Source organism: Xenopus tropicalis, chromosome 9 (assembly GCF_000004195.4).
Source record: "Xenopus tropicalis strain Nigerian chromosome 9, UCB_Xtro_10.0, whole genome shotgun sequence".
Taxonomy (NCBI): Eukaryota; Metazoa; Chordata; class Amphibia; order Anura; family Pipidae; genus Xenopus; species Xenopus tropicalis.
This window is the reverse complement of record NC_030685.2, coordinates 46,092,093-46,105,189: the sequence shown is the minus strand read 5'-3', so window position 1 is coordinate 46,105,189 and position 13,097 is coordinate 46,092,093. Positions and strand designations below refer to the sequence as shown.

At 41.8% G+C, this 13,097-nt stretch overlaps 1 protein-coding gene across 2 annotated transcripts in view; it reads right to left on the bottom strand.

Annotated features, from left to right (window-relative positions):
* Nucleotides 1–13,097, bottom strand: part of itgav (integrin subunit alpha V) — a 199,433-nt gene that overhangs the window by 152,049 nt on the left and 34,287 nt on the right. For both annotated transcript variants that reach the window (XM_012970033.3, NM_001123449.1), the window contains 1 exon segment: nucleotides 6,934–7,051. In XM_012970033.3, coding sequence (XP_012825487.1) covers nucleotides 6,934–7,051 — 118 coding nt within the window.

Here is a 13,097-nt window from a genome sequence, read left to right as displayed (position 1 = left end):
ACGTGAGAAGTGGAACGAAAATCATACATGATTCCAAACATTTTTTACAAATAAATAACTGCAAAGTGGGGTGTGCGTAATGATTCAGCCCCCTTTGGTCTGAGTGCAGTCAGTTGCCCATAGACATTGCCTGATGAGTGCTAATGACTAAATAGAGTGCACCTGTGTGTAATCTAATGTCAGCACAAATACAGCTGCTCTGTGACGGCCTCAGAGGTTGTCTAAGAAAATATTGGGAGCAACAACACCATGATGTCCAAAGAACACACCAGACAGGTCAGGGATAAAGTTATTGAGAAATAAATTTAAAGCAGGCTTAGGCTACAAAAAGATTTCCAAAGCCTTGAACATCCCACGAAGCACTGTTCAAGCGATCATTCAGAAATGGAAGGAGTATGGCACAACTGTAAACCTACCAAGACAAGGCCGTCCACCTAAACTCACAGGCCGAACAAGGAGAGCGCTGATCAGAAATGCAGCCAAGAGGCCCATGGTGACTCTGGACGAGCTGCAGAGATCTACAGCTCAGGTGGGGGAATCTGTCCATAGGACAACTATTAGTCGTGCACTGCACAAAGTTGGCCTTTATGGAAGAGTGGCAAGAAGAAAGCCATTGTTAACAGAAAACCATAAGAAGTCCCGTTTGCAGTTTGCCACAAGCCATGTGGGGGGACACAGCAAACATGTGGCAGAAGGTGCTCTGGTCAGATGAGACCAAAATGGAACTTTTTGGCCAAAATGCAAAACGCTATGTGTGGCGGAAAACTAACACTGCACATCACTCTGAACACACCATCCCCACTGTCAAATATGGTGGTGGCAGCATCATGCTCTGGGGGTGCTTCTCTTCAGCAGGGACAGGGAAGCTGCTCAGAGTTGATGGGAAGATGGATGGAGCCAAATACAGGGCAATCTTGGAAGAAAACCTCTTGGAGTCTGCAAAAGACTTGAGACTGGGGCGGAGATTCACCTTCCAGCAGGACAACGACCCTAAACATAAAGCCAGGGCAACAATGGAATGGTTTAAAACAAAACATATCCATGTGTTAGAATGGCCCAGTCAAAGTCCAGATCTAAATCCAATCGAGAATCTGTGGCAAGATTTGAAAACTGCTGTTCACAAACGCTGTCCATCTAATCTGACTGAGCTGGAGCTGTTTTGCAAAGAAGAATGGGCAAGGATTTCAGTCTCTAGATGTGCAAAGCTGGTAGAGACATACCCTAAAAGCCTGGCAGCTGTAATTGCAGCAAAAGGTGGTTCTACAAAGTATTGACTCAGGGGGCTGAATAATTACACACACCCCACTTTGCAGTTATTTATTTGTAAAAAATGTTTGGAATCATGTATGATTTTTGTTCCACTTCTCACGTGTACACCACTTTGTATTGGTTTTTCACGTGGAATTCCAATAAAATTAATTCATGTTTGTGGCTGTAATGTGACAAAATGTGGAAAAGTTCAAGAATACTTTTGCAAGCCACTGTATGACCTGTAACCCCCACCCACACAATATGTAATCCGTGAATGGCCTCTTTTAAATCTTTTAACACCTGTCCCTCCTTTTATTCAAAGATTAAAGTTCTCTTTAACATTTAATTTGATGGAGAGTAATATTCTGAAACAATTTGTAATTGGTGTTAATTTTTTATTATGTGTAGTTTTTTTAAATTATTTCACTTTTTGTACAGCAGCTCCACAGTTTTGAGTTTAAGCAGCTATTTGGTTGTTAGGTCCAAATTACCTTAGCAAGCAGGGAGTGCTTTGAAAGAGAGACTGATATATGGACAGGAGTGGCCCTGAACAGAAAAATAAATAATACAAAATAACAAAAAATATTTTTTGTTTTTTCGGTCAGTGACCCCCATTTGAGAGCTGGAAAAAGGCAGAACAGGAAGGCAAATAAAAACGATTGAAACTAAATAATGAAGACCAATTGAAAAGTTGCTCAGAATTGGCCATTTTTTTTTTTATAACTTCTTTTATTTCACATGTACATCTGTGACACATTGCTATTATATTACTGTATCGTGTTGTATTCATACATTGTTAACATTTTTCTTTAACATTATTTGTATTCTTTTCTAGAAGGAAGAAAGGAAGAGGGGAATGCCGTAGGATCTTCAGTCCAAAATTCAGGTAAGGGGAACAAGGAGGGTGAGAGGGTGAAAAGGGTGGAAGAAGGGGGAAGGATAAAAGGGTAAACATATAACTCTTTAGTCTAAAATGTTGCAAAATTTTTATAATTTCTGTATCGGCACCAGGTTTGTCATTTCGTTGTTAGTTATTGAAGGTTTAATACCGACTATCTGTCAAATGGGAAAAAACACAAAGGAAAAACCATGTAAAGAGAGGCAATGTCTCTGTTTTAGCCTACTGGTTGAATTGGCCATTTTTTAACATACTAAAAGTTAACGGTTACAGCATCCCCCTAACCGTCTTTAAGGGCAAGTTGCAGGCACATGCAGCTGATAACTGCTAACAAATGGAAAGTCTCCATTTTGATGTTAAGTATTGGTTGGTTGCAGGAACAACTACTGTAGAAGGATTTTTAAGCGGATTGTCACCTTACTTGCCCTGAAACTCCTGGCAGGTAGGCAAGGCGTGACTTCATGGGGGTGGGGCGTGACATGAAGGGGTGGGCCACACCATAACGGGGCAGGGCTATGCAGCAACAATCAATGATTTGCCAATTGCCATGTAAACCTTCTAGAGTCCTAGAAGTTTTGACCCAGACAGCCCTACCGAGAATCAGGCTGTCCGGGTCAAAACAGGACAGGTGGCAACCTTAACCACGTGTGACCTTGTTCTAAGGCTGAGGGCACATGAAGAATTGGCTCAACTGCTCTTAATCTGTGGTTTTTGTCTTTTGGTTTTTTTTGCAGGCTCAAAAAAGCGGATCCACTCTCTCTTACATACTTCAGTAAAACTGCAGTATACAAGTACAGCTCTGCTCAGCTACATGAAATAGAGCTGAGTGGGGATCGCCCCAAAAATGCCTGCTTTTGCATTTTCGGGATGATCCCTGCTTAGCTCTGCTTTACATAGCTGATCGAGAGGGAAGAGCTGTACTTGTCAGTGCAGCTTTACTGAGGTGTGCTTCTCTCAGCCTGCAAAAAAAAAAAAAAAACAAGCTGAGAGCCAAATTATGGAAAGGTCCTGTTTTGAGCTCCAATGCTCAAAGCAGATATTACTGGATTAGAAAAAGACAGCCCAAAGAAGGGCAACTAAGCTGTTAAAAGGTATGTAAAGTCTAACTTATGATGAAATACATGCCCAGTTGGTATTGTTATGCTGCTGAAGAGGCGCATTGAAAAGCTAAACCCTAAAAATTAATATGGCTAGAAATTTTACATTTTATATATTCAACCTGCTCTGTCAGCCTAAAGTATCAGCATATCTATAGTAATATCCAGTATAGTAATGATCCAGTCCTTTACAGTTGTCACAAGCAATGACACACACATGCTCAGTGCATTCTGAGCAGCTGTTGAAAAGCTAAGCTTAGGGGTTGTTGCAAATTATTAAGCAGAAAATTAGGCTGGTCTTTCAAGTAAGCCGATGTTACAAGCCCGATTAATAAATTCTGATGCAAATTGCACTGGTTTCAGAGCTGCCATGTAATGCAATCTCCTTTAGCAGATACTATGGAATGGAGCATGTTACAGGTCAAATGTCTGGCATGTCATCTTTCAGTAAACAGATCACAAATTAAAATGCAGCAACTTAAAACTTGGTTACATGTTCTCCTCCTGACTGAGAGAAGCATCCCTAGAGTTTAATTGCATTCTATGTATGTATGTATAGCTTTATTTATAAAGCGCTACTTATGTACATGGCGCTGTACAGTAGAATACATTAATACAAACAAGGGGTTATTAAGATAATAATAGATAAATACAAAGTATAACAATAAATACAAGATACAGCTGCAATAAGTTAAGAGTCAAAGACACAAGAGGATGGAGGTCCCTGCCCCGTAGAGCTTACCTCTTAATATCTTTATGGGAGGGTAACTTACAGACACAAATAGGCAAATATAAGTGCTGTAGATTACAGTGGGCGACACTACAATATAAATGCTAGTTCCCAGATTAGGTGCTGTGCGAGTGCTCCAAAAGGTAGTCTAGTTTAGTAGTAGGTAGTTTAGTTTTAAAAAGACTGAGGGAGGATTCTCTCCAGAGAAAATCAGGGAGGGCATTCCAAATGAAAAAGCAGCAAGGCAGAAAGGTGGGAAACAGCAATCGTAGTGGGGGGCGCAACCAAGCGGTTGCTCTGCAAGGAACGAAGGAGTCGGCCAGGAACGTACGGAGACACAAGGGAAGAGATGTAGTGAGGAACAGAGGAATGGAGGGCTTTGAAGCTTAAGAGAAGGAGTATGTAAGATATTCTTTAATAGGAAGTCACGATAAGGACTTTAGCAGGGGAAGGGCCTGAACTCTCTTATAGTCTGTAGGGGAGAAAGAAGGGAGTTAGGGAGGCCGGTTAGTAGCAGGTTACAGTACTCAAGTCGGGATAGGATGAGAGCATGCATGAGCAGCCTAGCTGTTGCAATAGAAAGAAAGGGACGGATTTTGGCAATATTGCATCACAGACTCAAAGTCATTAGACAGTGTAGGACTCACGTACAGTGAGGGGCCTTGACGTGGCACGTGAGCTTACATATTTTGGCCAAAGTGTGGTACTAACACCTCATTTTTTGTAAAAATTATTTTTAAAGGCAAACTAAGCGCTGGCAAACTTTCTTTCTCTTTGTGTATATTTAATGGCTTTTTATCGTTTATAGCAGCTGGTCAACTCCAGATTGTGGGTTGGACCGAGCGCTGGCACAATAGTGTGTTTCTAGCAGCTGGTCAACACTACAGCGTGGCTTAGACCGAGCGCTGGCGATTTCTTTCTGTGTTTTGTGTACAAATTGTAGCCAAATTTTGCTTCTAGCTGCTATGTAGCCTTTAAACCAATGAATCACTTTCATGTGTGTGTTAATGAGCTGGGGCTTAAAAGCTCCCTGCTTTCCCACTAGAGCCTTTTTGAGCTAAAGGTAGGTGTAATAGGTCTTAATACTCGGTCACATTGCTTTCTGGGGGACTTTATTTTAAATGCATCACAGACTCAAAGTCATTAGACAGTGTAGGACTCACGTACAGTGAGGGGCCTTGACGTGGCACGTGAGCTTACATATTTTGGCCAAAGTGTGGTACTAACACCTCATTTTTTGTAAAAATTATTTTTAAAGGCAAACTAAGCGCTGGCAAACTTTCTTTCTCTTTATGAGCAGCCTAGCTGTTGCAGTAGAAAGAAAGGGACGGATTTTGGCAATATTGCGCAAGAAAAAGTGACAGGTTTTGACAGTGGTGTTAATATGGTCAGAGAAGGAGAGACAGGAGTCAAAGATCACCCCCAATTAATGATACTGCAGGCAGGGCCCTAAGATGTGTACAGCCAAAGCACATAAAGACCAATGTTTTATGATCGTCCAGCTGGATAGTTGTTAATATCCAGCTGGATGAGAGTTAGGTCCCTGAGAACCTGTCATATTCAGTCATACTGTAAACAGCCACAAGCTGACATTCCGATTCCATTTCAAAAAGCCATATAAAATGCATCAGAGCTAAAAAGTTTGAGTACAAAAGATAAGAGACACAAAAGAAATGAAAATGTAGAGAGAGTGTAGTAATTCAAAAAATACCCTGTGCACAACTGTGTTCCTCCTAAAGTGCAAACTAAAAGTTTTGCACTTTGTGTTGCTCTTCAACATCAAAATACAACCCAAAAGTAAGCAAATAAATAGTAGCATAACCTTTCTCTGCACATCACAGAAAAGTTATCATCAATTGCATAAGGGCAGGCGTACACAGGGGGGACTAATCTCCCCGCAATGCCATCCCACTGGCTAAAAGGTAAATCGCCAGTGGGATGGCAAACGCAGTGCCGCGATTTGTCGAAGTCGCCTTGAGAGGAAACTCTGGGCGACTTGTGGGGAGATTAGTCGCCCACGACAACCAAAATTTGTCACACAGCGACTAAATCTCCCAGTGTGTCACTGCCCTAAAAGCAGTTGAAGGGCACCTATCAGCATGAAATTGCTTCCCCCACCAGAAGTAGGGCTCATAACATTTTATTTTCTTAAAGAAACAATAACACCTAAAAAATGAAAGTGTATAAAAGTAACTAAAATATAATGTGTTGCTGCCCTGCACTGGTAAAAGTTGTGTGTTTACTTCAGAAAGTCTCCTATAATTTATATAAATAAGTTGCTATGTAGCCATGGGGGCAGCCATTCAAAGGAGAAAAGGCACAGGCACATAGCAAATAACAGATAACAGATAAAACACTATTGTATTCTACAGAGCTTATCCGTTATCTGCTATGTAACCTGTGCCTTTTCTCCTTTTTTCCAGCTTAAATGGCTGCCCCCATGGCTACACAGCAGCTTATTTATACAAATTATAGTAGTGTTACTGTAGCAAACACACTAGTTTTACCAGTGCAGGGCAACAGTGCATTATATTTTTATTACTTTAAAGCTCTTTCATTTTTTGGTGTTACTGTTCCTTTAAAAGAAAAGCCTCCGCTGGTGCTAGCCCCCCCCCCTCCTGGAAGCTCCCAGTGCAGACAGCCATGTTATTTAGCATGCATGCGCATAATGAGCGATACTTCTTGCTTACTCATTATGCTCTTGCATGTGATGGAGTAGTGAATGCGACTCACCTGCTGTCACATGCATGCACATAAGGAGCGAGTTGTGGCACTTGCTCGTTATGTGCATGCGTGTGTCACAACATGGCTACTTACACCTGGACCACGCACCTGGTGTGGGCAGCCTAGCGCTGTAGGAGGCTGTGTTGTTTTTAGAAAAAGCTTGGTTAGCCTGCCCCTCAAGTGGGGGGAAACAATTTTGAAGTGATAGGTGCCCTTTAAATAGCAATACTTACCATTTGATCTACATGGAGCATATTCTACAACTGTGATTCCATCATTCAAATAGCATGTTCCAACAGGCTCCCGTTCTTGTTTTATTTCAGTCCGCCAGTGGTATAAAGGAGCACAAGCCTGAAAATTAAAAGAAAAAAAAAAATTTTACAAAAGCAGTTCTATGCTTGTTTGCATAACTTATCCAAAACTTAAAATAGTATATAGAATGAATCTATTTACTCGAAAAGACCATGTAAACACTTATCTTACTTTCATCATACATACTTTCCATTTTCTGGCAAGTCTCTCTTGTTTCAAGTCAAGTAAAGTGCAATTCAGGATAGGGATGGTTAGCAAGCATAATAAAGGCTATGCAACTCCACCCCTGTGAGTGTCATTTTTTGAAAACCCTAAAATAGGAGAAGCGATGAGCTCACTACACTAAGTAGTAGCTAGAGTCAGTCTCAGAGGAGTTACCACAGCTGTAAACTGTAGTCAAAGCCCTGGTTTCCTTGAGGAATTTATTCCATTATTTTGTAACAATATTGCATTGACAACTATTTTCCTGGTATCATGGGGTAGTTCTAACACACTGAAAGTGTTTTTTTTCTATCACCTCAAATCAGTTATCCACACCAGTCAGGTTTAAAATGGAGTTCAGTGAGACAGTGATACACTTTTCAGACTTGGAGATTTTCAAGACAGGTTCCAAGTAAGGGACCACCATATTGAATGCAAATTCACATAATTCCATGTCTAGCTTGGGGGGATGCTATACTCTGGATGGCTTAACAATCAGGGCAAGTTCAAGTAACGTCTCGCATGGCAGCTCAGAAACCAGAGCTATTAGCATCAGAATTTAACAATCGGCTCTGTGGCATTTGCTTATATTACAGGCTAACCTCATTTTCTGCTTGATAATTTGTGACGAGAAGATCAGCTTCTCAACAGCTGCTCAAAGCATGTGAGTGTCGCACCAGCAATCATCCGGGCCCCAAGTCCTGGATCATTGCTGGTGCATTAAGTATATAAAATATGGCATTTTTAGCCATATTCATTTTTAGTGTTTAGTTCCCCTTTAAGTATTTAAAGAGTGCACCACCTGAGGATTGCGTATTGTTGGTGGACTATCTAAAGCAGTGCAGTCCAACTGGTGGCCCGCACCCCCCTCTGTGTGGCCCACACCTGTCTGGCCGCTATGACTGTTTACCTTTGTAAGCTTGAAATTGTATCCCTACTGACATTAACTGGCCCCCCTGCATTGTTCACATCTCTGATTCCAGATTTGGGATGTAAACTCCTGTATTGGTTAAGGCTGCAAACCCCTTTATTGTTTAAACATGTAATCCCCTGTACTGTTAAAACCTTTTTGTCCCTTGCACAGGCAGCATAGGGCAGGCAGAGTATGGTACACACAGGCAGGAGAGGGCAGGCAGAGTTTGGCACACACAGGTAGCACAGGGCAGGCAGAGTATGGCACACGCAGGCAGGGTAGGGCAGGCAGAGTATGGCACACACAGGCCTGTGTGTGCGCCTGGCACATAGATGTCTATGGCCCTCAATATCTGCCAGTGCCTTCATGTGAATTGCTAATGCAAATAGATATGAGGAAAGTGGAATTCCTGTCTTAAACCCGGTTACAGTGAAAAGCCGTCAGAAAGCCAGTTATTGACTAAAACCCTAGCATGCAGTTGACCCTATAATGCACTCTATAAGAGGGGGCCCAATTTAAATTGTCAGCAAAAGCTGACTAATTTGGACACCGGAGCAGTGTCCAAAGACACCACCACAAGCTGAACTACGTTATCGTTTTGTTATTATTTGCTACTAAGGACATAAATCCCGTTCAATCAGGGTTGACAATATCAGCAAATATGTGTCCAGCCTATTATCCAAGATTTTGATTAGTGGTGCTGAGAAAACAGTATTGTAACAGGGTTTGAAACAGGAATACCACTTTCCTCACTTCTATTTGCATTGGCAATTGAAAAATATTGGGCAAGAGGGAGATAGCATGGCAGGGTTTGTGAGAGTGGTGAAAATCTATTGGAAAGGCCAGGGTGTGCGGGTGAGCGCTCTTCTATTTACTTCAACATTAATAATGCAGACACCAACTCTCTGTTATTATTGGGAGGCCGAGAAAGTCTACTGCTTTTAAAATACAGAGACTCTTTGAAGTTACACAAGCTGGCATAAGGAGGAGACGGTAATTCTTCCACTTTACAGACAGTTTCTAAGGCCCCATCTATAATATGCAATGCAGTTTTGGTCTCCAGTGTTAAAGGAACAGTAACACCAAAAAATGAAAGTGTATAAAAGTAATTACAATATAACGTACTGTTGCCCTGCATTGCTACAACTGGTGTGTTTGCCTTAGAAAGACTACTATAGTTTATATAAGTTAGCTGCTGTGTAGCCATGGGGGCAGCCATTCAAAGGAGAAAAGGCACAGGTTACTTAGCAGATAACAGATAAACCCCCATTATATGGGGCTTATCTACTAGTTATCTGCTATGTAACCTGTGCCTTTTCTCCTTTTTTCCAGCTTGAATGGCTGCCCCCATGGCTACACAGCAGCTTATTTATATAGTAGCTTTTCTGTAGCAAAAACACCAGTTTTTTTTGCAGAGCAACAGCACATTATATTTTAATTACTTTAAAACACTTTAATTTTTTGATGTTACTGTTCCTTTAAAACGGGACATTACTGAATTATTACTAATTACTTAGAAAGTCAAACTAAGATGGTAAAGGGTGTGTAAAGTCTTAGTTAAAGCGGACCTGTCACCCAGGCATAAAAAAACGTATAATAAAAGCCCATTTCAAATTAATAAAAAAATGAGTTTGGGTTTCCTTTTTAACACATCCAAACCCATTATAAAAGCATTTAAAAATCCCAGATGTCAATCATATATTGCCTGCCCCACCTCTATGTCTTAGGCATAGAGGTGGGGCAGAGAGTTACTTTCACTTTCAATTCAGAACTTCTTAGATGTCACTGCTCTCCTCACATTCCCCCTCTCTCCTCACCATCTAATTTTGTAACTAGTGCATGGACATGGGTATCAGGTCCCCCCATACTGGCACATACACAAGATTTTAGCAGAATGCAAAGTTTGCCTTAATAACACTGTCCACCAAATGGTGCCTGCCTGTTTGTTGCAATTGTGAATTCCAAGACCGAAGAAAATAAGATTAAAATAATTTATATAGTGTAAATGAAGTTTACACTAGGAGTTTCCCATTTTTGTTGCCTTTGTCATACCAAGAAGCAGCTTTATATAGCTCTTTTTGTGTATATATACCTATATATGCTAGGTTAGGATCTACGTTTGGGCTACGTCTTTATTGTGATCAGTGGATTGGGCAATTAAGTTATTTGCAAGGCTGTCCTGGTTGATGGTAAGGGTAGAAATCATTATGCCATCTAGCATTAGCAATGAGACTTTACTCGCATCCCAAATCACCTCCACAAAGCCAGTAACTTTATTAATTTCCTAACAGTACTGCAGGTACTGGGGTAGGAACCACTTGGCATCTTGTGGGTTGGTGTGGAAGGAGATCATTAGTGACAAGGAATAAATCAACAAGGTACATTTGGTGCATGGATTGTGCCACCAGTGGCATTTTAAGTATCAGATATCAACCCAAGTGGTCTGAGATTAATTGGACAGTGGAGGTGATTTAAGGGCCTGGATTGCTCAAACCCTCTGGTCCTGTAAAAGAGAATTGGGGTGCTGATCTCATATTATTGCAAGAAACCCAAAGTGATTTTAAAACACAACAGAGAATTTGACCTTATCATCCACTTAGATTGTATCTCTATGAAACAGGGACCTCCTTCCTACTGTCTCACACCACATGGCACTTAATCTCTTTGTATTTATACTTATTTATTGGATTTATTTTGACACTTGTCCTCCCTCTGTGTAATTGTGTATATTGTAAGATTGTACAGCGCTGAGTCGTTGTAGTGCTTTGTAATAAAGTTATACATACATTTAACCCTCTGACATTCCAAGATACAGCATACAAATTATGTAATGGGGTCAGAGACCAGAAGCCATGAACAGGGACCCGACACGAGACCAAGTGGTTCACACAGGTTGCTTATCGCAGTAGCCCCTAGAAATTGTACTTACAGTTAATCCTGGCTTGCAAAAATAAGGAAGGGGATAAAGAAAGGGAAACAGGGTAGAAAAATACAGATCAGAGCCAACCAAAATACACCATGAAAACCCACCTCTCAGTATCGCCACCCAACATGGAAAAGGAGATACATCATTCCCAGAACATATAATAATCTCACTTATGAAAATGTGTTAAAAATGTTCTACCACCTACCCAAGTGACACTTTCTCCTATAGTAAATGAATCGATAGATATTTGGCAGAAAGCTATTGGTCCTATCTAAACTGGCCAATCCTGATTTCCCTCCGGGAATGGAAATCAGGGTTTTTGAATGGTGGCAAAGTAATCATTTTCACACATTATATTCAATAAGAAGGAATAAGATGTTCAAACCTTAACATATACCACTCATATACCAAAAAGAGAATTGTTTCAGTATGTTTAGATACATCATTTTTTTTTATCTTTGCAGTACTCTCAAGAAGCTTGGCGCCATAGAGCTAGACAATGATATCTCATCGGAGAAGGTCAAGGATAAAACATGGAGCCCGTTGGTATCACCCACAACCCCCGGAGAATCAACCTCAAGAACCTACAGGCTGGCTCCCCACAGTTAGAAGGGGAAAAAGGATCCTTTTCCAGATTCCCTGGTTTTGTGTAAGAAGCTACGTGCTATAACATTTTTCAAAGATGCACAAGGCTGGCTAAAGAGCAGACTTATAACTGGGAGGTGGGAGGTAATGCTCAGGCATGGGCTGAAGGGTGCTTTTAAGTGGGAGCCCATTTCCTAGAGTACCCCAGCCAATTTTTGTACTCATTGAAGGTGTGTTTCACAGAGGATTTCATGCCTATGCCGTTTGATTTATATTCTATGGCTCCACCTGTGATAAACATACCTGCCTTGTGTGCTCCAGCGCAGGTTATGTCCCTGTCTGCTCCAGTGCCAGCTTTCAAGGAGTCTGCTTCAGTTAAAGGGCCAGCTCCCCAGCAGCAGTTACCTGGTCCTGTTTTACAGCCGCCTCACCCTGTGTCAGCACCCCGACAGCTGCCTCGCCCTGTGCCAGCAACTGGACAGCCACCTAGCCCTGTGCCAGTACTGCCAACAACTGCCTCGCCCTGTGCCTGTACCCCCAACAGCCACCTCACCTTGTGCCTGTACCCCAACAGCAGCCCTGCTCTGTGCCTTCCCCCCCCCCCCCCAACAGCCGCCTCGCCCTGCACAGGCACCCAAGCCTGCAGATCCTGTTCCTGTGAAGGACTGCCAGCCTGAAGCCCTGCCTTTAGTTCCAGTTGGGAGAGGGGTAAAGTAAGGAACTATCGGGACTTGAACCTTGCCTGGCCTGTTCAGAAGCTGTGCAGGTACCTCTCAGCCACAGGAGACAGGAGTTGTGCCATTATTATTTCCGGAAATTCTCGTAGCCATATTTTCCCACCCTTTTGCCAGGTGTTGGCAATTATTAATTTTGTTCCCTTTAAACGATTACTCCCCCGTTTGGTCCGGGCTGGATCATTTTATTAATTTTGTTTATTTATGGATTGTTCCTGAATCTGTATTTTGTGTTGTACCTGTCCTTGTTATGTGATGTGCTGTTGGTAATCTGTGTTCCTGTACCTTGAGTTTCTAGAAAAGTTCTGTGCTCAAAATTCTGGTCACCTGCTACCCCTAATCTGTTTGATACCTAAACATGGGGCTCCAAACTAATGGTGTGAACCCGCACCACAATGACCTCCCTGACAGTTATATTGTAGCCCAATACTACCCAATTGAACAAAGCCAGACAACAATGGTGCACAGAAATCCCAAACTTAGAGGAAAAGATGGGGAAGGATGCCCTAGCCTTAGTTCACCAATTAGCAGAGATAGATAAATACAGACCAAATTCCTTAATAGAGTATATCTCCGCAAAGTTTGGCTGAGATATATCCAGGAGTTTCTGACCAGTGTCCCAAGTGTCTCATGTCTTCTGGGAATGCCCAGTTATATACAGATTCTGGAAAGCAATGCTCAACTATACTGAAACACCTTAACACTCCTTAATATATTGTCACCCAG